General features: G+C 41.9%; 1 protein-coding gene across 4 annotated transcripts; it reads right to left on the bottom strand.

Annotated features, from left to right (window-relative positions):
• Positions 1 to 2122: 2122 nt before the first annotated feature.
• On the bottom strand, positions 2123 to 24390 carry MKNK1 (MAPK interacting serine/threonine kinase 1). Of its 4 annotated transcripts, XM_021277447.4 has the most exons (14): positions 24256 to 24390; positions 23372 to 23543; positions 19704 to 19811; positions 16135 to 16233; positions 15220 to 15317; positions 13737 to 13816; positions 12236 to 12309; positions 10458 to 10562; positions 7357 to 7412; positions 6688 to 6783; positions 6230 to 6424; positions 5503 to 5667; positions 4859 to 4902; positions 2123 to 3926 (listed from the first exon to the last, which is right to left on the bottom strand). In XM_021277447.4, exons 4-14 carry the CDS (start codon positions 16229 to 16231, stop codon positions 3698 to 3700), a joined length of 1239 nt encoding a protein of 412 aa, XP_021133122.2. In that variant the 5' UTR covers positions 16232 to 16233; positions 19704 to 19811; positions 23372 to 23543; positions 24256 to 24390; the 3' UTR covers positions 2123 to 3697. The 4 variants fall into 4 exon arrangements, with proteins under 4 accessions (XP_021133122.2, XP_005027427.2, XP_071897736.1 ...); XM_005027370.6 differs by lacking the exon at positions 19704 to 19811; XM_072041635.1 differs by lacking the exons at positions 19704 to 19811; positions 24256 to 24390 and adding an exon at positions 23637 to 23758.
• Positions 24391 to 25242: the final 852 nt, after the last annotated feature.

Raw genomic sequence — 25242 nt, forward strand, 5'->3', positions numbered from 1 at the left:
CGCAAGTTCAGGTGACGATAGCAAACCTATTTGAAAGACTATTTCGAAAGGACAGATCACCAAGACTCTGAATTTGTGACTTCCACCCAGAAACAAGTGCCATTCCCCCACTGGAATGGAAAAAGCATCATAAAGTGCACCTAATTGGGCCTTCTAGGGATGTAAAGCCTAAAGAAAACTCAGCTGTAATTGAAAGATAAAGATCAGAGGAGAAAGAGGCCTCTGTGACAAGGGGGGCCCTGTTAGACCAGCAGCTGAATCTGAGTTTGATTTGCAGTTTGAGGCAAAGAGATGTGAAATCAGTACTACTGAGGAGTCTTTTTTGTATCACGTATCACTACAAGGCCTCCTGTGCTACCCCTCCTACCAGGGGAAGAAGGGACGAGAAGCAGGTGGTTTTAAAGCCCTGAACTAACGCACCTGATCAGAACATGGTGGGAAGACTGCCTTTGGAAGGAAGGTGAGCACAAATGCAGGGCCTGCCGTAGGGTTTGGGATTCCCGTTCTGTTCAGAGTTCTGGAAAAGGAAACAAAACCCAGTGCTTGACACAGACTGAGCTGATTGTTGCAGGTGAGCCATGCAGGGACACACCAGCAGCGCTGCATCCCACCTCTCACACCGACAACCTTTAGGGCAAAACAGCCTTCTCCACGCAAACTTGTATGGACTACTAGCCATAAACCTCCACAGGACCTCAAAAACTGCTCAGCAAGAAGCAGCCAGAACTAGTTTGCACCTGCCAATAGAACAATTGGCTTAAATCAACACCTCTTCCCCGTTTGAGAAGGTTTTCTTAGCTCCTACCATTACCCAGCTCTGGCATGTACTGCTACCAGCTGTCAGCCTCCCTCTCTGCCAGAGATTAATGCCTTGAAGGAAAGCATGACCAGATTCTAGCTCTTCAGTACAAAGCCCAATATTTTACCTTCAAGCCCTGAACAGATGAGTTTGCAAGTACGTACCAGCGGGGAGCAAGGATGCTCTAATACAGGTCACACGTGGAGGCAGCTGCTGGCAGCATCCAAGGCAGCAGAGAGCACCACGAGAGCCAGATGGGGCCGCAAGCCATCAGTCGAGAGGCTCGGCATAACCTCCAGGCAAAGTGTAACCATTTAGTGCAAGTCCTGCTCAGCACTTCCAGCATTTCACACACCAGCGCTTAAAATCCTTTGCACAGCACACATCAACAGCTGAAGCTTTCTCTTTCTTCACACAGGCGGCTTCAAGCCCAGAGGAGCGCTTGCTCGCCTGGGAACGGCATCGCTCAGACCTGCCTTGCTGTGGCTGTGAAGGGATGAGGAGTCTCTGCAAGGTAATGCCACTAGCCAAAGGCAATGGCAAAAATAACCCCAAACTGAAGTTCTCTGGACATTTCAACCTCTTCTCCCATGCTCTCTTTTGTAAAACGAAAGCAAATCTGGCCAGCAAGCCGTTTTTTTTCCTCCTTGTGCATTCACATGCATGGGATTCACTTTCCATGCTGGCTTTTAAAGAGAGAAAAGGGAACAAGGGCTGGTAACAGGTCACCCAGGAACACAGCAATAGCAGCTTTGGTCTTTGAACCAAGTTGCTCTCTCGAGGGCTACCTCTACCAGCAGTGAGTAGCAGCAGGCGCAGAGCAGAGCCCACAAAGGAGCACTTACCAAGGCATTAGCACAGCTACCAGACCCCTCTGGCTCCAGACGAGCAGCACAGTTAATGTCCCCACTGCACAGCTCCATGCTAATGCTCCTGCTTCAGCTTCAGGAGTCTGACAGGCTTTGGGGCTCCATCCAGGAGTATTTTGCATCGCACCACCCCTCCTGGCCAACCTTCAGTCTTTTTGCTTGCACAAACCAAAAGGGAAGAACACAAAATGTAACTGGGCAGATGAGTTCCTAAGCTCACTGGCCCTCAGTTATCTGATGTTTTATGAAGGTCAGAAGGATCTCAGCCAAACAAAGCTGAGATCACAGGAGCTCCAGAGACCAATAAAACAACAGTCATAGAAGTGAAGAGAATACTTAATCTTCAGAGTACGTCTTAAACCCAGCAACACAGAGAATTAAGCAAGTAATTCCTAATTCGTGTCACCAAAAAAAAAAAAAAAAAAGAGAAAAAAAACACACATTCTCAAATGTGTTAAATCCATAACTTAAAATATTTTAATAAAAACAAAGCAAAATACATTTCATAATCCATCCACTGGCACAACGTATAAAATCTTTTAAATAAGAACAACTTTAATATTAGTCACAAAATACAGCATGTTGTATAAAAATAGCTTGCACGCACACTGATAAAATATAATGTAAAACTGCTCTGAACAGCCCATGCAGAGACATTCAGCCTTGACTTCTCTATTTCCAAGCACTTGTTGGAGCAGCCACTTCACTCTTTCTCATTCACCTTGCGAGTGTTTTGTGCTGGCACTGGGGGCCCTCCTCCTATCCCTCTCCACCCCGTGCACGATGCCCCCAGCAAATGTTTTCAGAAATGGCTGGCAAGGTTAAGGTGCATCACGTCGAGCATCCAGCCCGACTATCACAGCTTATGTTTCAGAAAGTGCTCCACAGCCACGTCCTTCTCAATGGACACCTCACCTTGGTCACTCAAAATCTTCAGCTTTTCAGCCAGTAGCCACCCAAATTACTCCCGACCCCTGGTGCATCACAGTGCTGAAGCTGGAACCTGAAATCTGGCCACCCAGCCGGAGGTGACTACGGGAGGCAGAATGCCACAGCTACAGCACTGTTTTTGCACAAACGTACCTTTGCATTTGATAACCCTGAATTATTCACACACCAAAGGTCACTCAAGCTTGTCCATTCACGTTAACTCCAAGTAATGCATACAAAAGGACTTGAAGGAATACGAATTTCCAGAAAGGAAGATACAACTGAAGATAGCATTAATACAGAAAAAACAGATATTAAATATGAACTCATCTGTTATACTTTGGTTATCAGACTTGAGAGTATAACTGTAAGAGAAGGGGGCACTGGACAAAAAAAAATGGGATGATATGAAGTACACTGTAGTTGAGAACAAGACATCAGAAAAATAATAAAATACCCCCAACATTTATCCCATATGCTGATACAAACTACCAACAGGATAAAAAAGCAACAAATTCCTCCTCATCTCTACAAAGTCCAAGAGACCCCTGCACCTTTGCAGTATCATCCACATAAAATTTAAGCCCAGCGAAGGTATGGAGACAGAGATCCATCCAGTCACCTTCACTTCTTGAGTCTACAGATGGAGAATAGGGCACTGTTGGTTGAGAACAGTCCCCGCTGCTGACACCAACAGCAGCACCTTGCAAGATCTGCCTGCAAAGAGTGCAGCCATAGATACGTAAACTTTATGCTCCGCCAGGCAAAGCAAGGAAGTATTTCTCCCCCTGATGTTTTCAAATTTGAAATTTAAAGCGTGTTCTTCTAAGAAGAAAATATGAAAGGTTTGTGATTTATCACCTCTGATAATACAGCAGCAAACCCATCTTCTCTAGCTTAAAAAGATCAGTTAAATTATCTTAATGCACCAAATCTGACAGGCAAAAACACTCCCATAAAAAGCTATCCCCTTAAAGTTACAAAGCACATCACAAGAGCAAGCTTCTAATCAGAGTCAGAAGCAGAGATGCTTTTATCAGTACCGAAAAACCACGTAAGAAAACAGGCTGATCTTGCCAACCCGTAACAGGAAAGAAGTTTAAAAGGCTTTATGGGGAACTGGCTGAAAGTCACTGTTTTTCGTGGCGTGCGTCATTGCTCTGCGCTTGGCGAGGCGGGATTTGGACGGAGGAGAAAGCTTCATGGAGCACACGGCATGGGCAACGCTCTCCTGCTCTGCGCTGAGCTCATTCTCGTGTTGAGACAACTGGCGGTTAAGGGCTATAGCCTCAGCAGCAAAAAGCGTCAGGTCTTTCGTGCTACTGTTCCTTTCGGGGGAAAAGGAGAAAGCAGTTACAACACACGCAAAGAGTTACTGGAGCTGGTTACCCTCAGTGAAGAATATGCATTTCCAGGCAGTTTTCTTTCTCTTATCAAAATATTGACAGAGCAGGCAAAATGACCAGTTATTACGTGCATCTCTCCTCGTTGTGACAGCCAGCAATACGTAACAGAAACACACAGGCTTTGCAAACAGCTACAGCTCTAGTCCTCAGTCTGCCAAGGACTCCCCATGTAAAGCCAGGTAGCCACTTGAGACACCGTGCTTCAGTTTCTACACATTAAAAAAGGACAAGCACACAGGGCAATGCTGTCTTTCTTCAGAGATCTGCAATCCCACTAAAATTGCACACCTGGCTTCAGGAAATGCATTTCTGAGGGCATGAAGAACCTGGAGTCACCAGTGGCAGACATGGAAATGGAAACAGATGTGTGACTCAGACCCTCTGGCATACAAACTCTGCCATCCTCTTTAAATGAATCCTGCCCTGCTCACAGTTAAATTGCTACTGTGATTACCACCAACTCCAGTGGAAGTCAGATGCGAGTCTGCACATATGATGATTATTCACCCATCAAAACGTAGTCTCTTTGGATAACACACGCCTTTATGCCTTTTTCCCCCTCCTGGGCAGAAAACTGCCAAAACCATCATTATTTGAGTCTAAGATTAGCCATGCTCCACAGGAAACGCCTTTCCCACAAACAAGCAAGATTAGGTTATAAAGAAAAATCACAGCTTTAATATTTCTGATGCTCTTAGCAAAATGAGTGCTGCCACATTTATGAAGTAGCACCATTAACCAGGGATCTTATCCCTGATTTGTCACCTCTTATCTGTCCCCATTCCTTCAATAACAGTTCTTGACCAGGTTTATAGACATCAATAGACATTAAAAAAAAGAAAAAGAGTGATTACCTTTGAAGAACTTGAGGGGTAGGTAACCCCCTTTCAGGAGCCTCCTAGAAGAAGCAGTTAAGAAAAGTTAGTTATGTGTTAGTAGCTGGGAACCAAGCTTCTAATGATTAAAAATCACGCAACTCACCCAGACTTACAACAAATGGATATTGCATATTAACTACTTTGCTCTGGATTTACAAATCACTGTTGACAAATTCCTAAGCCATCTTTCCCCTCACAAGAAGACTGCACCATTTGCTTGGGAAGCTCTCCATAGGGTCTACCTGTTCTTTCCTGAACTGGAAACTAAAGCAAAAAGGAGATACTAATGTTCTTTTAAAACTACTTTTAAAATCTATTAGTGTTCTGCATTACTGTATTAAAAAGTAACACCATAACGCTTGCGCTGCAGTGCTCGGTATCCACAAGACAGCCATTTAAAACACATAAAGAGATAATTAAAAAAAATACTTAAAGCTTGACAGAGTCATCCAAATATTTACCACAGAGCTTCAGGAAGAATAAAGCCACTGGAAATAATTTAATCAAAATATGAGTGTTAAAGCATGCAGTATCTTTACTAAATGTTTAGAGGGAGGGAGCAGCTTGTTTACGACTCATGAAGAAAATAACCCTTAAAAATGGTAACTGGGAATACGTACTCCTTGAACCCATGAATGCTGCAGAACTTGAGCAGCACTAAGTCGCTCTTTGGCATCACGAACCAGCAACTTTGAGATGAGATCTTTGGCCTCGGAGGATATATGTGACCAGTCCTTGTCGGGAAATTCATACTTGCCTTCCTGAATGCTCTCAAAAAGCTTGTTCTGGGAAAAGAGAAAAATTAATTTAAATGGCAACTAGAATGCAACCAGATGATTTCTCAGGTGGCTTTCTTCTTACTCAAATTTATCCACCTAACGTGGTGAGTGATAGCTGAAACCATGCGGTCTCCTTCCTGAGTCAATGGAGAGTGAGAGGCAGCTCCACAGTGATTCAGCACATCCTCAGATGGACGTGATACACTGGCTGCAGACAACTCTCTCTCCCCACAGAAACAGTGAAGTCAATGTACTCAGTTTTAAGAAAGAAAAAATTCAGGCCCTGCATGGAGACTCTCCTGGAGCTCAGCGTCCACCTCTGGGCAACCTGCTCCAGTGCCTCACTACCCTCTGAGCGAAGAATTTCCTCCTAACCTCTAATCTAAATCTCCCCTCCTTTAGTTTAAAGCCATATCACCAGCCTTAATTCTCAGTGTGGGCTTATCTTCACACATATCTGGTTCTGTTACACACGCAACTCTTCAGCGCTGGCATTATGGCTACTCTTACACCCTACATTCATGAGGCTAAGTGCACTCTCTCAAGTATGCCCCGTACATGCACTCACCTGGCAAACTCTGCAGACTTCTCCTCTGTCCCAGCCACAGTCTGTGCCACAGTTGCCCACAAAAGGGGGGTAACCGCTGAGCATGATGTACAGAATCACCCCCAGGCTCCAAAGATCACACCGCTTGTCATAGAACGTGGCCTCCTCCGTGAAGACTTCAACCACTTCGGGTGCCATGTACTCTGCTGATCCACACTAGAAAACCAAATTTGAGCAAATTTTCAAAGGGAGGGCTAAATCAAGACAAAACTCACAGGTAGTTTTTGGTGGTGGTGGTGTGTTTTTTTTTTTTATTCCTTATCTTTTTTTTTTTTTTTTTAACATATGCCTGCTTTAAATGAACTATCCACACCACCCAGTGTTGATGTAGTAAGCCTTTTGGAAGCTTTCCTCTGGAGACGTGAAAATTTGTTTTATGGTGGAATGGGAGAAACATGAAGCCAAAATAGGTCTCTTACCGGTGTTGTTAGTTCTGGAGTAGTGATGGGAGTACATGCACTATTCAGCTTCACTCCACTACCAAGATCAAAGTCACATATTTTTACTGGTGATACCTAAAAACAAGACAAAATATTAAGAGATTCAGAAGACGAAGACTAATGCAGTATGTGTGAACACAGAACCACATGGAAAAACTGAGGACAGAATACAAGCTGTTCTGCAGCAGCGGGCCTAGTGAAACCCATTCTTACACAGATATTCTACCCCTTGCATTTACCTCATCTGCCCCAGCTGCTCCCACATCCCACCATCTGAGCCTATCACCTTATTTTTCTACTTGGTTGGCTCCACACTGGAGCAGTTTGGGAACTATACAGAACATGACCAGCAGGACTGCAGATGTTGCTTGTCCATCTGGGTACTGCCTCAGTACAGATGATGCTAAGTTGTAATTGCCATGCCTGCTCTGAAAGCAGCTGGCTTTTTATCATCTAGCCAGATGCTTGCATTTTTACAGCTCACAGAAGAATTTAGCATCTTTCAGACTTATTTGTGTTAAATTTAGTTGAGATTCACTAATTGATTCAGAAGTCTTCAAGAAGAGAACAGACAGAATGTAAGCACTGGCTTTGGAAACTAAGTTAAAAAAAAACACACTTCAGTAAGATGAGAGACCAGAGCAGCACCTTTTCTGGAGATTCACACAGGATGTTTTCAGGCTTCAGATCCCTGTGAGCAATACCTACACAAGAGCACAAATGTTTGTTACAGAAAACACTCTCCTGTGTTACTTCTCATTACTCCTCTGTATTAGAAAGTGGTGTGGAAAATATTCTAGGCCTGAGTTTACACACACACATCCTGTGATGACAGAGCAAATAACCAAACTGCAATGCTTATTTGTAAAAAGCAGCCATTGTATCCCGCTATGCCTTTATCATCCTTAAATGTACATAAATGTCAATCAAGCAAATAAGAACCTGCTAACACTGGAACATTTTGACCTACCCTAAAAGTAAATACACTAATTATAAATAGCTTATTAAGATGACTTGACCTGTAGGAAAGTTTTTCTGTGTGCACAATTTAGTCAAGGGATATTTGTACCTTCTACAGGAAGCTCCTTCTTTCCAGAGGGATCATTTGGTAACTTACTGAACTCCTACCAGTACAGACAGTACCTGAGATGCACTTCCCAGAAGAAAACACTGAGCTCCCAGATGAAAATATAACCCCTTTAACAGCCACATGCAGCTACGTATCAATTTCTGAGGCAAAAATAAAACTAAAAGCTTTGATGTGAGATGCAAAAGAAAAGGGTAAAGGAGAACAACCAGAGGACTCCTTCATTCACTCAATGGCTACCACAAAAGGCAGACCCAGTTGAGAAACACAAAGTATTCATCTGCACAATTCACAGGCAATGGTGGTTCTTTGTGGTCAAAGCGGTTCTTCAATTGCCTAAACACACATTGCTGGCAGTTCTCCATTTAATATGATCAAACGAGACTGGAAGGCAGAAAACAAGCAGCAAAAATAACATCAAGTGAGCAATTTGGCTGTTAACCACCTTCCAGTCTTGCCTAAAAACCCTGCAACTCCGAGCATGCTTGCTACTACTCTATGAGGTAAGTATTGTAGCTATTGTAGTAAGGTATCCCACCAATTTCTGCTTCAGGTTCCAATCTTTTTCAGCATAAACCACAAGACATGACTTAAAATACAACACTGGCATCATAGCATAGCACTGATCAAAGGAATCAGCTTTCAGAATGACAAAGTTCACATTGTTTATGCATGGAAGAGCGGAAACACGACCAACATCTATCAGGATGGCCCATGCTGACATTTACAGCAAGGCTGACAGAACCCCCAGCAGTTAGCTTAGCTTGCAATATGAAACCTAACAGTGCTTTTTTGTATTATAGCTTGATTTCAAATGTCTGATTATATAAGGGTTTATTTTGCAGTCACACACAGCGCTGAGAAAAGAAAACAACTGCCTTTAAACACTCCACCGGTGGATTATTAGCAATAAAGCACACATACCCCAAGTGGGTGTAAGGCAGTATGATCATCCAGCTGAGTTTTAAACTACTACTAGCAAAAAAAATTAGTTGTCCTCATTCAAATTTTTATTATTTTTTTTAAAGCATCTAGCTGTAGCACTTCACTGCTAAGCTGTGCAATAAAACTGCTTTAATTTCCTGTTTACTTTAGTGTTCTGTATGCTACTTACTAATTATTTTAATGCGACACAGAAGAACCATAAAGAGAACAATAAAATGAAAGGGCATGTTGCAGCAGCCAATTCTGCAAGACATCCCCACTGTAGCAATTCCCAGCAACAGGCAAGAAGGAAAGACTACTGCTGCTCTAAAGCCATTTTAATGAATCACACCCCTTTTGTTTAGGGGAATGGGGAATCAAACCAAATGCTCTGAGAGAAGTGCAAGAAGATACTAGCTGAGTAGATGTTAAGTATGCTTGAAGAGTATTCCTGGACTTTCATTTGTTATGCTACCTCCTATAGCACTGAAACACTAAATATTAGTTTCTCCATATGTCCAGCCTAAGTTTCCTGTTTCTTATTCACCTTATAACTCAAAGTCAAAGTCTTCTAAACATGGATGTTCAAAGACCACATTTTCTACAGGTTTAAAACTCTGAGTCATTGCATGGCCAGGCTATGGAGATTAACAAATTTCCTAATCCAAATTATTTTTTTCCCCACATTGAAATTAACCTCTGATATCATAGTCACGACACGCGACAAGATCAATATTCCTCAGTTTTACCACTTTATTTATTCCTTATGCATTGCTACGCTTTTTGACAGGTTCAACCTATCAAGGTTGAAATACCATGATTTCAACTTCTCAAACATATGAGCAGTCATGCAACTTTAAAGCAAAGCCTACAACTAAATGTTTTATTGAACTGAAGCCAGTACTCAACAATACCAACAGCAAGCAGACCTGCTGATGACCTGTAAAATCTGTCTAATAAAAATGTCAAATTGAGCAGAGAGTTTACCAAAATAAACAATAAACATAGCCTTCAATTATACGTCATTTTATTCAGAGGTAGTCACTGTAATGAAACAAAAGCAAACATTAAGTAAATCTGCTTAATCTATGCAGCACCAGGTATCTGGACATGTATCTACCACATCCCACTTGAACACACACCCTAAGATGCACAGACATTTTGAAATTAACTAAGAGTACTCCAAGGTAGAAAAACTAGGAGGAAAACATTTTAAAGTAAAATAACTCTTCATAAACACAACCACTTTTAAATCTGAACACCTCCCTAATTAAATGAGAGCATCTCCAAACAAGGACTATGGTTCACTTGCAGGTCTCTCACTCAACAGTAGGGACCTTAATGTGGAGACCAAAAGCTCATACAGAGGTCTTGTAACCAGCAGAAACTCGAGGAAAACACAGAAAAGCATCCCTGTAGATCTGAAAGAGGAGGAAATTAAAAAGGAAATCATCTCCCTTTTGAGCAATCTTTATATGTGACTTAAGTAACATGAACGAGTAAGGAGCTTAACACTAATGGTAATTCTCCCTGGCTGCTTATTTATCTTTTATTCTTCAAAAGGCTATACCATCTTAACACATTATGAAAAGATCATTATAGAGGAAAACACAAGTCATCTCACATGGCTGGAAACAGAAATGCTAGCTAAGCTAAAGCTGGTCACTTGCAGATAAAACGAGTTTCATATCCTAATACACAATATCCACTAGTGAAGATGGAGACAGCCTTCTCTTACCTTTTGTATGAAGGAAATCTAGAGCTGAGGCAATATCCCTCACTACCCTGCTAGCTTCTCGTTCATTGAAGTGCTTCCGCTTTTGGATATGGGCCAGGATGGAGCCTGCAAGAGTAACAGGTGGAAGAGGAAACCTTAGTACAAATGCTGCCTGTGCTGAGAAAATACTGTGAATACAGGGTTAAAATACAATTGCCATTATTGGTCTGCAGTAGAAGGAAAACTGACGTCAGTATGAACAGGGCCAGAGAGAAACCATTTAGAAAGGTTACTTTTGTCTCAATATCATCAAAATGAAAAGACATTCTACCTGCAAATACACAATTCCCACTGACATCAGGGTAAGGCTCACACAGTAACTTGAGGCAAAATTTGCCCAGGGATGTGACATCTGAATAGAATTCAGCTATAAGCATACTGAAGGATTGGTAACTTGCTCAGAGCACCGTTGGTAACTCTTTAAGAAAGGATAAAGGCTTTTTTTTCCCTTATATTTAAGTGAATTTCATCAATCTTCTCAAAACATTAAAAAAGAAATCTTTAAAAACTAACTACACTTAATCCAGAGATCCAACCACATTAAATAGCCTTACTACTGTCTTCCATTTCCTTACCCAGAGAGCTATGTTTATTACAGCAATCAGACAGAAAATTTCAAGAAGTAACTGACATTTGTGATTAGCTCTAAATACAGTAAACATTTTATACCTCAGGTGATTTTGTTTTTAATCTTAAATTCTAGATGTGGAAGGAAACCTGCCATCCTCTGTTGTGAGATGTCTTATTCTTACACCATCAATGCTGCCGCCACTCCTCCACAGTGAGGAATCAGACAGGAAAAAGGAAAGATGTTTGCTGGCAGAGACAGTCAGAAAGAAGGATGGACAAAGAAACTCTTCAGATGTGCTTTGAAATAGCATTTCAGATGCCCAGAGGAAGGCCAATCTGGACTGGATTATCAGATCTCAAAGACACAAGGCTTTCCTTGCTGATGACACCACTTTTGAGCTTAACAGAGATTTCTTCAGGGCACAGAGTTCAAAGGATTTTCCTGGTATAGTTGTTCTTTGCAGCTTTAGGAAGTGGTAACAGTTCCTGAATGTCACCATCCTTCAGGAAAAGCCCACAGATTTTGCAGAAAACAGATCTGAGCCACCTGACTGCTCATTTCACTAAGCAGGCTTACTTCAAAATAAACCTTCTGAATACAGCTGATATTCCAAACTCTCTCAGGTAAGAATTATGTCAATGGAAACATATTCTCCAGACTTTATATTCAGCACTAATAGAAAAATCCTACAAACAATAACAATAGTAGGGCACTCTTTCCATGGTTGTACCACCTCTTCAGCATTCCTCAGAAACTAAAGTGTCATCCAGTATCTTCCAAAATCCGTTTCAGAGAAAAAAAGAAGAAGACTACTAAATCGTGCAACTTCAGTATGCTAAGCTAAATTTTAGCACTTTTGCTGTCAAAAAGGTACTTTGCCTGAAGGTACTCTAAGCAAAGCTCTGCTTTAGTAGAGCTGGTATTTCCATCACTTAGCTATTGAGAGGGATTGCAACAGCACCACCACACTCATCCATATGCTATTTTCTTTTTTGCAAACACAGGTATCTCTCAAGAATGGCCATAATTTAAGCTTTGCATATACTCTGCTGCTTCTTTGTCTTAGAATTGTCAACCATTTACAGCAAGCTCTTTATTTTCCTATAAAACATTGACACAAACAGGTCAACATGACTCAATGAGCAAAGGCACAGCTACTGGACAGTACCTCCTCGCAGCTTCTCAAAGACAAGGTAGTATCTTGCGTCATCTTCAAAAAATTCTATTAATTCCAAAATGTTCCTTTAAAAAAAAATAGCAGAATGAAGCACAGCATAAAGAGAGCAATGAAGAGTTTCACTACGGATAATCAGGAAGTGCCAGAAGTAACCAAAAATAAGAGTATTAATTACACAAGTTGCTTTGGTTGCCTCTAGCATTAAAATCACATTTCCAATTCACACTGAGATTTAAGCAGTGTAAACAGGCCAAACACCAAAATTTTAATCAGACAGGATTGTGAATGCCTTCTGCTACTGCTCAATTGAGGAGAAGATAACTGATAATAATAGGCTGTATTCAATCATTTGGAAGAGCGCGTTTGTGCTGAAGGCAAGAGCAAAAAAATAATTAAATTGGCATTCTTTCTCTCTGGAAATCACAAGGCAGAACACACAGGGATTGGAGGAGACAGGCATTTGTCAGCATGACATTAAGTTTGGTTCATAACTTGCCATTTTTAGACTAACTTCTGTTTAGCTAGCATACAGTCTTTGCAGTGCAACATATATATCCCAGGTTGCCCTCAGAATGTCCAACCTTGAAGTTAGATTTCTTCAAAATTTATAGAAAATACAAAATCTGAATTATGCATGTGCTCATGAGAACTGCAGTTTTTAAATCAGTTATGCACTGGATGACCTTGTGTGCTCTTAACTGCACACAGAACGAATATTAATCTGCTTTTCTGTGGCACAACTTAAACCCACGACTTCAGTAAACAAGGTTGGTTTTAGATTATCTTTAAGCATCATAATAAAAAATAAAAGTTTAATGTGAGCTACACAACTGTACTACAGACAACAGCTGCAGGATATAGTCTAACAATTACAGAACAAAGACATCTAAAGGAGCAGTTTCAGAATTGTCTTAAACTGGTCTCAGAGCACACTGCCACTGGCAGCACAGGCTCTCGCTCCTTGTCAGACATGACTGGCAGCTTTAAATTTGCTTTATCCTGTGGCTGTGTGAAGGCAGACACTCATTCAAATGAAAACTAAATTAGCTTTTAGCTCATCAAAGAGTTCCAGTGCAAAAGCAGAAGGACTGACACAAAAGAGAAGGAAAAACCACACATTAAGTAAGGAAGGGCAAGACTGTTGCATTCAACAGCAGCTTTAACCAGATCAGCTTTTGCCAATGATGAAATCACAAGGGAAGTAACAAAACGCTGATTCCTTATTTGGACAAGAGCCACATATCATTGAAGCACAGTCAGACTACACTGACCTGGACGCTGATCAAGCTACGTGACTTCATTTGTAAACATTTTCCTAAACTTTCCAGGTAAGAGGAAATTCTCATTTTGAGCAGGTCAAGTCTGAATTTCAACTGGTTTTACAGAGACTACTGCAAAGCTCCTAACTAGATCGCATATAAAGAGGTTTAAATCAAAAATAAATAAATAAAAGCTCAAGATACTTTAAATAAACATGAGACTCTATACTTACTTGTTACCCTGGCACTGGTACAGTGTTTCTATTTCTCGAAAAACCCGACTCCGACTGTGGCCAGCATTTTTTTCAATGATCTGTGGAAAGAGACAGAGCTCGTATTTGAAAAATGACTGCAGGAATTCTGCATGTGGGTCTAGAATTGGATAACTGATCTAGAACCTGAATCTCATTCATGTCCACCAGAGAGAGATACTCCACATCTGTCTGTTGAACTTCTCTGTCATCTACTGACAGTGTCAGCAGAGTTCTGGAAAGCATTCAAAGCCCAGGAGAAATGAAAACAGGAAGAGAAGAAAGGAACTAAATCCACATGTTACCACAGTGACTGAGCAGTTACCAGAAGCTTTTTCTTGCATCATTTTTAACTCTGATGTGCACAAAAGGATATCCTTTTGAGTTCTGGCAAAAATAGATTTGAGTCATATCAGACACTGAACAGTGAAAGAGGCGACATTCATCATTACAGGCATTTAACTAAGAAGCAGTAAATTTGCCACAGAAAGAGACATTGGCTCACGCTGCAAGTTTCACAGAGACCCAGCAGCAGGACCTAACGTATTAAAGCAGACATACATGGAATCTCAAAGCCCTTCTGCACTGCCATCAGAAGTCACCTGCCTTCACACACTCCTCAGACTGGAAGAGAGCAAAGGACAAGGGCTTTCTGCAGAGGCTGAGACTGAAAGACTGCTACGTGAACTGAAAGCTCATGGCATTACTGCAGATACTCCCACCACCCCTATTTGGGATCGGTTTCTCATTTTTACAGCCAGATCTCTCCAGTTATCTGAACCCGTCTAACTCATAAAGTAGCTGCTTATTTCTAACCATAGACTTCAACAGTTTCACAAACAAAGTTATAGCATCTTCAGGATGAGGTTTTCAAAGAGGATTAAAATTTTGTAACTATATTTTTTGCAGAAGAATCAAGCATAAAGTTTTTCTATCACTACTTGTGCTGTTAATTAAATGGGGAGACTCACGCCAACCACAAATCTGTAAATGAGCCTTACAACCAATATAGTAGCATTACAGAAAATTCACCCCATCAAAAAATAAAATAGTTTTACATGAAAAATGTCTGTATTTGCTGTTCAGAGAGTGTCATTCTCAAAAGCCTGCATTACTTGGTAGGCCATCCTAGATAATGACTGCCTCTTCTAACATAAGACAAGATAAAAACAGGTAGGACTACAATCAAATCAGAACAGGAGAGAAAAGCAGGCCCCGAGATCAAACTGTTACACTGTCATTTACTGTCTGGGACTTTTATCTGCAGCAGATATTCTGGTTTACTCTAGAGGCACAAGACTCAGAATGACAGATCTATCAATGGTTATAAAATGGGCTCATTTCAAGCATCAAGAATTTTCTAAAAGCTTTTGCTATTACACAGTATTACAGGTTTTCACTGAGATCCTAGGAGTGAGAAAACACGTTACAGGCGGAAGTGACATTGCTCTTAATCTGTACTTACTTTTACTGCATATTCTTTCCCAGTTTGGAGGCTGACAGCACCCTGAACTTTTGCATATGCTCCCTCGCCAAGACGTTCAGCAGTCAGCTTGTACAAATCTGCCAAAGAAATCCAGCAGACAGGACACATTAGCCAAAGCATTTCAGTGAATACCATCAAGATGAGCTATTTATCTGATGAGCATCCGTCACATGACAGCAACTGAGAAAATTCCCTTGGCAATGAAGACAGAAAATAGATTTATGCAGTATGAAAGTAGATGTGCCAGACTTAATTATGCTTCATTTTTCACTTTTTTTCCCCTCCTCAAGTTCCAAGCGAATTTAAAGTAGATTTACTTCATCCCAGCAGCAAAATTACAAGTTTGCTCATACAGGCAACATCTTATCTCACCGACTGCTAGGATCGCATCCACCTTCCCTGTCTTCATTTAAAACTTGGAACTAATTTTGTTCAGGCAGGAGGCATTTCACTCCTTGATCAGAAAATGCCTACCACACAAGATTTACTTGCAGATAGTGTTTTGAGTAGAATTAAAATTTTAAGGCTTAACTCCAGAGGATGGCTACCACCTCGATTTGCTATCTACCTTAAATGCTACCTACCCACTAAGTTTTGTACCAACCAAGGTTTGTCTCACTGAACTGTATTTTACTGACAACACATCAGCATTTTTGCTCACATCTAGTCAGTCAAAACACTGCCTCTATTAAAAAAATCAAGCATGAATTAGATGCATAGATTTCACAGCTACCACCAAAAAAAAAGTGACCAAAGACTGAAACATTGCAGACAAAGTAATACAGAAATGTTGATTTATAATGTTGGCCAAAACGCAATGTTTAGCTATTAAAATTGTGAACAACAGAGAGAAAACAAACCATTCTAATTAAAAGCTCAGAAACTGCCACCAACCTTCAAATTTCCCAGGGACATGATCTGTGGCTCGGGTTCTTTTTTTCTTTTTTCTTTTCCCACTGTCTGCTATGGGAAGAGGCTGACTGCTGACCATCTCTGTGTGGCAGAACATAAAGGTGCTTAACACACAACTGATTACTTCAGGAGAAAAATGAACACACACTCATCCATTTATGTCCTTAAGCTATCCAACAGTCTCCCTGGTTCTTCATCACAGGCTGACATCTCTCCGCCAAAACAACAGAGGAAAGCTAAAAAGACAATTTCAGTTCTGATTATCAGCTTTTGGGAAGCTTGATTAAAAAAATGTAAAAACAGAAGAAAGTAATTATGAATCTGTTGTGAATTTTCCTCTCGCAGCAAGCTAAAGCAAAGCACGGGAACAACCTCACCAAAAACCACCACGAGCTACCCTCAACATAAAACATGCTGTGAACTGTAGAACAGCTCAGGTTGGAAGGCTGAAGACAGGATTTTCAGCCTTCCTATGGGTGCCAGGCGTTCAACTATGCTACTGTTCCACAGATGTTTTCAAGTCAGCATAAGAAAATGAGCTCCCAAGCAGAAGGAAGGTGGGGAATGGGAAGGGTTTTGTTTAATTGCATCTCAAACAAACCAGCAAAACGAAGCAACCGCAGGACTCGCCAGGTCAGAGGAGCAATCTAGGTCAGTTTATGCTGACAACAGGCCAGCAACACATTTCTCATAGAGCCATGATTTCCCTTTCTAAACCAGAGATCAGGGGATAACCTATGCTCCAAAGTGAACAGCGTTTGTGGCATTTAGTTTTTGTTTTTTTCCTGCATTACCAGCTGCAGATATTACAATAGCTTAGTCAGAGGTAACAATTCACTGATGCAAGATAATGGGGCAGAAAAAGAAAAAACAGCCTCTTGTAATTACAGGAGGTCTAAACAAAAGCAGTGCCATAAGCCTTTTCTGACAGAGGCTGCTTCAAACACCTAACCTGTCTCCAAGAAGCCTAATGACTCCACAGGGCACTCACACGAGCATTTCTCCATAACTTTAGTAATATGCTGCCACGTTGGTGCTAACAGTTGAAAATCATGGCTTAAATTCTTTAAGGCAGAAGCGAAGCACTGCTAAAACATTATAGAGCCAGTGGGATTTCTAAACTCACTAATAAAGATCTTGTATTACAGAAAAAACCTAGATCCCTAGAAATAGTATAATTCTGAGAACACTGTCAATGACACTAGAGCAAGCCCTAAAAACAGCTTTTCTGGCAATGCTCCTTTAACAGAGAGCCTTTTTGAACAGAAGGTTGTTTTTTAAACTTCCTAACTGTTTTTCTGCCTTTCACTGTTTCCAAGGTACTTTTACAACACAGAAATTCTGAGGCAGAAAATATTACACAACAATCTACCAATACAACGAAGCAAAGAAAAGGGGCTTTTCTTGTCAATACCTGTCAGTAACAGCTCTTATGAAAGTCACTTAGAACTTATACCTTGTCTCAAACAGCCATGCTATTTTGAAAGCCCTCCCTCTTACTGAGCCACTCGAAAATACATCACTCAAAGCCACAATCATCTCATCATGACAACAGTAAATCCTAATTTTCAAGTCTTAAGCAGAAGGCACGAAGAGATCATCACAATGGAAGACAAATGCAAGTCCTGAAACACAGTAAGAAATATACAGGCATGCATTTTACCTACTTCTGAGGAAACAATTTTTTTTTTTTTTTAACTCAAACTGATGTTTATATAATTTTACTTTAACTTTACTTTTTAAAGCTAGGCTTTGACAGCTGTCACTTCATCCTGCATTAGAAATTATTCTGAGTTGGGATTAAAACAATGCACATGAAGCCGCTCAGAGTTAAGAGCTGGTCTTTTTGAAGGAGGCGCTTGATTTCCAGAAAGCGTTAAACAAGTCATTTTATTGACTTGTCAAGGGTCTGGTCATTTAGTCATACCCAGAGAGGTTCTATTGCATTTCAAACTTTACGTGGATTCAGAACTTTTAAAGGAAACTAAAAACTAGGAAAAAAAACAGGAGACAAATCCTGCACCTTAGCAAAACTGACATCTTTCTTCACGACCATCTCCTGCACCCTGCCAGTTGGCTATGGTATTTACACTGCTGTTTAATAGCTCACTGCATTATTTCAATTCCCTTTAGTCTGACTCAATTCCTAAATTACAGCGAACCGCTTCCTTGAAACCAGGAAGTTCAATAGTCATCTTTACAGAAACCAAATTACTGAAAAGCTGATGTTTTTAACCTATAGTCTAGACCAAATTTGCTATCAGACATGCATGAAATGTTTGCTAATTAGATTTTTGGTTTTTTTACCCTTCCGTTCTGCAATTTTACATCATTGTGTAGTTTACTTCTCTGTCCAAATAGCTTTTCCTTTTAAGATATCATAGCTTCATTCTCATTATTCAGTGTGTTATGAGGTACTAGTCCTAAGCTTAAGGACTGCAATGACAATAAAATTCATTTTAAATCAGGCAAATGCTTTAGGAGTTCTTCAAGCTTTCAAAGCAACATGTTTCTGTGACCGTATACTGAGGAGTTTCTGATGACACTGGAAGACAGCGTGCCTCAGCCATCCAAGCACGGCTCGGGCGCTTTGCATACTGCATGACTACCTCTTGTGACAAGGACACTTGGTGCTCTCAGGAAACTCACCCTGCCAGACAGAAAGCTCAGACTGGATGAACTGCTCTGGAGGGAAACAGCCCACAGAGACATCAGGTCCGAGAGGAACACTTCACTCTGTCATTTAAAGGTCATTTTACAACGTGGCCCAGAGCGTTGAACCCCTGCTTCCAACAAATGAACTTGTCCACCCACCTTGTAATCTATTCTGGCTGAGTACTGGCAGGTGAGAGTGGAACAGCATTTGGTGTTTGGAGCAGACTAGTCGAACCTTTGATAAAGAACACTTCTTACGTCCCTCTCAACCCTAAGAGAGTCAAACTGCTCTCTAAGAGACTACAGGCCAACTAACAGCCTGACAAAAACTGAAGAAATAGGCAACAGTTCCAATTCTGATCTGTCCTTCTTTTCCAGACAGGTCAGGATTACTGCTCACAGGACAACACAACCCAGCAAAATCCACACTGTGAGGAAAAGAAAACGAGTAAGTTTGTCTTAACTGCAACTTTGTTGAAGTCCTGCATGTTGTTATCATCATAATTCAGTGTTGAGGCAATATTTAACATATGCATTATTCAGAGCTTGTGTGGGAAGGCGATAGTTACAGCCTTTTCCTTTCGCAATTGTGGCGTCTACAGCTATGTTCAAAAGGAGGAACAAAAGCACTTACCGTAAAGAAGGCTCACAAATAACAACAAGTGAAGAACAACAAAAAAAATCACAAGTTTCACTGCATCCATTACCTTTCGCCTTGCTTCCAAAAACTCCATACACACACACGCCAAAATCCACTATCCAGAAGTAACCCCTCTCTCATTCTAATCTGCTTTCCCAAAGGAAGGAAGGGTGGGTTTTTAAACCAAGCACACACATGTCCAGGAAGCATTTGAAGAACACAGTGCGGATGCCTCGTTCTATTAAGAAGCAGATACCTTGGTTTGGGCGTTTGAATTCAAAGAGAGGAAGCAGCTTAAGCAGAGAGTCCAAGCGCTACCACCTGCTTCAAAACTGGGTCTTGCTTGAGCCGGGCTGTTCTGTAGCTGAAAAGGAACACAATCACGCATTCAAAAAATCACAGAAATATTGTTCTATACATTAGAGTAGTGCCCAGAGTCTCAAGAGATTGCAAGAACCCATTGTGCTGGGCTACATGGGAACACAGCAAATGCACACCCCCCACATTAAAAAACGTATAAGCCATATGAACAGAATGCAAAATAGAATAATTTCCAGTGTTCCAGGCATTTCGGCTGAAGAACAGACCCCATTGTTAGTCTTGCAAAAACGGTAGAGGGATTTGTGGTGTTTATTAGTTCCTGCTGTTACAACTTTGGAGAACCCTAACAGTTTTAGGAATAAAATACAGAATTGCTCTTAACAAACAAGAAGGATCACACTCCTAACCTACATCAACAGTTTTTCAAGACCCAGCACCACAGCTACAGCTGTAAGAGTCCTGTAGTAACACCTATCTCAAAGTTTGTCTTGTGAAGGCAGCCAAATAGATAACTAGATCTCCAATAGAACAGATACACGAGTAAGAAGACATTCAGCTGTGCAAGATGCTGAGAACAGATGCCACTAGTGCTGATTTCACTCATAGGAAGCGGCAAGCAAGACAGGGATGTTCAAGTAACACCACCTGAAGAAAAGAATCAGGGATCTTCTGTGGATTCAGAGGATGGCCAAGGCCCTGAATTCAACAAACAAAAATTCAAAGTTGATGTGCTGGCTCAAGATGCTTTCAGACCACTGAGATGGTATCTAAAGCAGGTGCAGTTACAGAAATATTATGGTCCCACAGATACTACAAAAACTTCTTATTCAGACCAAATAAAAGCCCACTGAGGTCCCTGATGAAGCTTTTCCAATTGAGATTTGAAAATATTACATTGACTAACTGAATAACAGACAAATCAGCACCTTCTGAACGTCATCCAGGAGTGTTAATAAACACTCCTTTCCAAAGTCAATACTTACACGTTCAACCAGTTACTGACAGATTCAATAAAACAGTCATGAGTAAGTTCCTTGATTCCACCAGCATGACACACCTGTCACTCTGATTTCAAATGTAAAGCGTGTACTCAAAACTCTTTAAAAAAAAAAAAGTTAATCCGCTTTAAAGTTTCAAGCATCCAGTACTTTGGGCAAAGAAACAGAATGGAAACAGATTTCAGTTTCATTTTCCTGCCAATTCAGTTCCTCACATCGTTCTTTGACATTCCCTTCCCCTGCACCACTGATTCCTCTAGACGTGGCTCATAATGAAGCACGTCTGACTCAGCAGGTGCTAATCCTGCCAAGACCTGCCAGCTGCAGGAAGCTCAGAAAAAAAAATAATCAAAGACACCTTTGTAAAGTGATTACATGGTGATTAATGGTGTTTGTAACATTACAGGTCAAGAGGTACAGTTTGAAGAGGAAGGATGCCCAATTCTTCAGGGCAGCCCTGTGTCAAATCAAGAGGCAGGTTATTTTAATATTCGTTCTGTATTGCATTAAGAAAGGATATTCATTCCAAACTGTAAGTAGTAAGCATTCCTACAAGTCATTCATCTCTATGGTGGTTTGCCATAATTCATTCTTAGCTATCAAAGTTAACTTCTTATATCACCCACAAGAAAACTTTTAATGTAATTTAAGTCATCAATCTGAATTCTCCATGACGAAGAAGGAACTTAAAAACATTCCAACGCCTTCTCAATAACACACGGGAGCATTAACATTTTAAAATGAGCACCCTAAAGTCCACAGGAAGCCTGAGTGATCTGATTTCATGAAAGAGCAAGTCTGAGAAAACTTCTAAGTTTTGCCTTACTGCAGGCATTACTGTACCACCTACACAGTTACAGCTCACACCATCCTTCTAAAATCCTTCACTCTGAAGGTTACAGCAACCTTTTTCTCTGTCTCCATCCTTCTCTTTGTGATTCCCTTCTGTCTCCCTTTCAGAAGAGCAGAGTCACCTTATCTCGTGTGCATGCAAGTTGCAGAGCCTTCTTGAGACCACTGAAACGGTACCTAAAGCAGATGCAGTTACAGAAATATTATCGAGCACTTCATGCTCTCAGTTAGGCACTTCCCTTGCCAACTATGCATGGGGTTTCCGAGGTTCTGAGTGAAACCCTCCCGCAATGGGTGGATCTCACTTTGCAGGATGACACAAAGTTACTTCATATAGTTTCCTTCTACCCCAACTTATTATTTCACCATTACCGAGGGAAGAAAGAGAACCTTAATGGTATGGAGAGCATTCCTTTCCCCCTCCTGTCGGGAGAAAATAACATATTTTAGCACTCATTCTGTAGAAAAGAAGTCTTCTGATGAGATCTGTCTGTGTCTACAATAGAGACAGATGCATTTCTTTAAAAACATCAGTTACCATTCAGAGTAACAGAAAAAACTTCTTATCCAACTGGACAGATACAAAGGCAAATAAGGCTGCCCCTGCAATGAGTTAATAGGGGAGGACAGCAAATCAATCTTAAGTTGGCTTAAAAATGCACTGTAATCTTTTCTGCTGCTTTTTCTAGGATAACCTGCCTCTGAGGCAGCCGCGTGGATAAAAGGATATAATAGGTCATAATATTTCATCAGACTAACGAGTAAACATAAATTGTAAGCTTTGCCTGGGACAAGATGGCATACACACTGGTTAGAGCACTAAACACCATCTTCCTTCCTTCCACATACAGCAGCAGAGCCAAACAAGATAGTTAATGCGACTGACGGCTGACAGACAATTCATATTTAACAGCTTCTATCACAGTGCAGTAGAAATTTAGCTGCAAAATTATTTTAAACTCCAGATCATACATATTCGAAATGAGAAAAGTCCTTGTAATAGTACTTTGACTGAACTACTCAAAGCTTCTCTAACCCCTAGAGCAGTTTTAAATTAAGGAGATATACAGGGCAAGTAAGTTCTGAGGGCCACTTACGAAACAGTAAGCTGCTTACCCTCTTCCACATCTGATGGCATCAAGAACTCTCGGAAGACTCTCTCTGCATCACCAATTAGCTCCTCTAACCCCACTCAGCTCCCTTGCTGGTTTTCAAGCGTAAGCCAAAGAAAGTAACTTCTTAGAAGACAGCTTTCCATTTTGTACAAATGCAAGGCAAGCATTTCCTGCTCTTACTCAATACCTCACAACTGATCAGATAAGGACTTTTCGCACTAGAAGAAAGACTACGCAACATACTCACTCCCCTATTATCCAGCAGCCTTTTCTAGAGAGGATAATTAATCAAAAAGTGTTTTTAAAGTCTGGAACAAGAGCGATTTTTCTTCCTGTTCCCCTCTGCTCTACTTTCACCTAAAATTAATAGTCATCGAACTCACTGAATTTTCACATTGGATATCACAAATTAATTATTTTTAGTCTGTTTTAACATCTTCCTACCTGGAAAGGTATCAGAGGGTGAAATTCCCCACATTACTAAATAAAATTTTTGAAGGCATTGGAGAATAATTCTGCAGCATTCATATCATGAAATAACATTATGGTTGACAATAGTCAACTTTAAGGGACACTTGAGTGTCCAAGGCACCCAAATCCACTTTAAGCAGAAAGCTGCCAATACCATAAACAGTTACCTTCAGGACTGCCGTGGAAGAGGTTCAGCTCCACAGCTGTATGTTGCCTTGCTTCCATCCAGCATCTGGAAGGCATGGAGAGCAGCTTTGTTTTGAACAGCAGCCAAACTGCACACCTTCAGAGTTACCTGAGCATATGCCAGACTTTCCAAGCAAGCCGTGGAGCACTACTCTGTATGGCAAAAAAATATATATATTATTTTTTTACATGCAATAAGCTCATAAAAGGGGCACACCCCAATTGGCGGTTTATCTTTAAACAAACCTGACACTTTGCAAACAAGTGCCAACGCCATCAGGGGCACGGGCTCACTTTTGGCTATCAGGCGTAGTGCTGAAGCCAGCAGCAGAGTTGCCACGGGGCCGTATTCCTGCCCACTGTTACCACTCCAACTGCTTCACAAGGTCACCCCAGCAAGAACAACTGATATTACAGAGGTAAAACACGATCAAAAATGAGGTTTTCAGTGTTCCTGGGAGCTCATAGTTCTCGGCATTGTAAGACAGAGGGAAAATACAAGAACTAGAGGACTCCTTGTGATCATCCCTATCTAAGAACAGCTTATTTGTCTTTATCCCTTCTCCCTCCACACCAGACACATCCCTGCCAGCGAGCAGCCATCGCAGGAGCTCGCAGCCTTGCCACACTTTATTAGAAGAAGCCCTCCGCAGGGAACACAGCAGCTTAACCCCTGGGGAAGGCGCATCTCCGAGCAAACCCGCTCCCAAGCGACTCCCGGGGAGAGAAAGAACCCGGAGCCCTGAGGGAGGAAAACCGGAGAACCGCATCGGCTCCGGCGGGCAGGGGCCGCTCGTCCCCTCAGCCGTCCCCTCAGCCTTCCCCTCCCGCACCGTCCCCTCAGCCCCGTCCCCGCCGCCCTCACCTCCATGGCGGCCCCGCAGCCTCCCGCGGCGGGGGCGGTGCTGCAGCCACCGGCCCGCCCGCTGAGGGGAAGGGGCCGGGCGCAGGCGCAGGGCTGGACCCGCGGGGGTTGTGCCCCTCACAGGGTGCTCACGGCCATATTGAGGCTTGAGGGGGTTCTATGAGGGAGGGTGTGCGCTTGAGTGTGTCCTCATGGTGGCAGGAGGGCGCCCGCAGGGTCAGGAGGGTTTTGGGGGGAGCCCTCAGGTGTAGGCTGAGGTGAGGTGGGCGCCATCTTGTGCCATGGCCCCTCACCTGGCCTGGAGGTGAGGGGGACGCTCAGTGACAACCCCGCCATCCATCCCCCTGTGGCTGCAGTGCCCATTTCGTCAGGGCACAAGTTGAGGGGCAAGCTGGCTGTTATCCATGTCTCATCTCTGGGCAAGCATGTGCTTTTACAGCCAGGTCACCCAAGACATCTTCATGAGGAGATGGCTGGGGCGGTAGACATGTCTTCCCTGAAGCGTGTTCAGTAATGAGAAGAGCCGTCCTACAGCCCTGTTACAGCTCCTACAGTACGACCGCAAGGTGGATCCGGACCACTCGGTGCTGTGTGACAGTCATACCAAGAACTGGTGGTGGAAAAACAGGAATGAGCAATGAAACAACATTCAGCATGTTGCTAAGACAGTACCTTCACAGGAAACACGTTAGTGAATTCAAGAAAGCCAGAGAGGCTTCATGTGTTAGGGCTCCAACAAATATTTGCTCTTATGGAGTGTTAGGGTACAGGAGGGATTAAAACAGTAACTTTCTAGAAACTTCTTTATTTGGGGATTTTTTTTGTTTTGTTTCAGCTTTCCTACAGGGTTGAAACTGTTGTTTAAGTTCATTTCCTTGCCTACTTTCTTTGTCCTGTGCTCTCCACAAGCGTATTACAGAAGCCATTGATTTTTCACAGGTTTTCAGTGTAGCCCCAGGTTCAAGTTAGGGGCCTGCACATCTCAGC

The sequence above is a fragment of the Anas platyrhynchos genome, chromosome 8 (genome assembly GCF_047663525.1).
Source record: "Anas platyrhynchos isolate ZD024472 breed Pekin duck chromosome 8, IASCAAS_PekinDuck_T2T, whole genome shotgun sequence".
Lineage (NCBI taxonomy): Eukaryota > Metazoa > Chordata > Aves > Anseriformes > Anatidae > Anas > Anas platyrhynchos.

Coding starts and splice junctions, on each gene's coding strand:
- MKNK1 (XM_005027370.6), bottom strand. CDS start 23,447: ATGCCTTCCAGATGCTGGATGGAAGCAAGGCAACATACAGCTGTGGAG. Junction 16,234..23,371: donor CTTCCACGGCAGTCCTGAAG/GTAACTGTTTAT, acceptor TCTGCCACACAG/AGATGGTCAGCAGTCAGCCT. Junction 15,318..16,134: donor TGTCCCTGGGAAATTTGAAG/GTTGGTGGCAGT, acceptor TTTCTTTGGCAG/ATTTGTACAAGCTGACTGCT.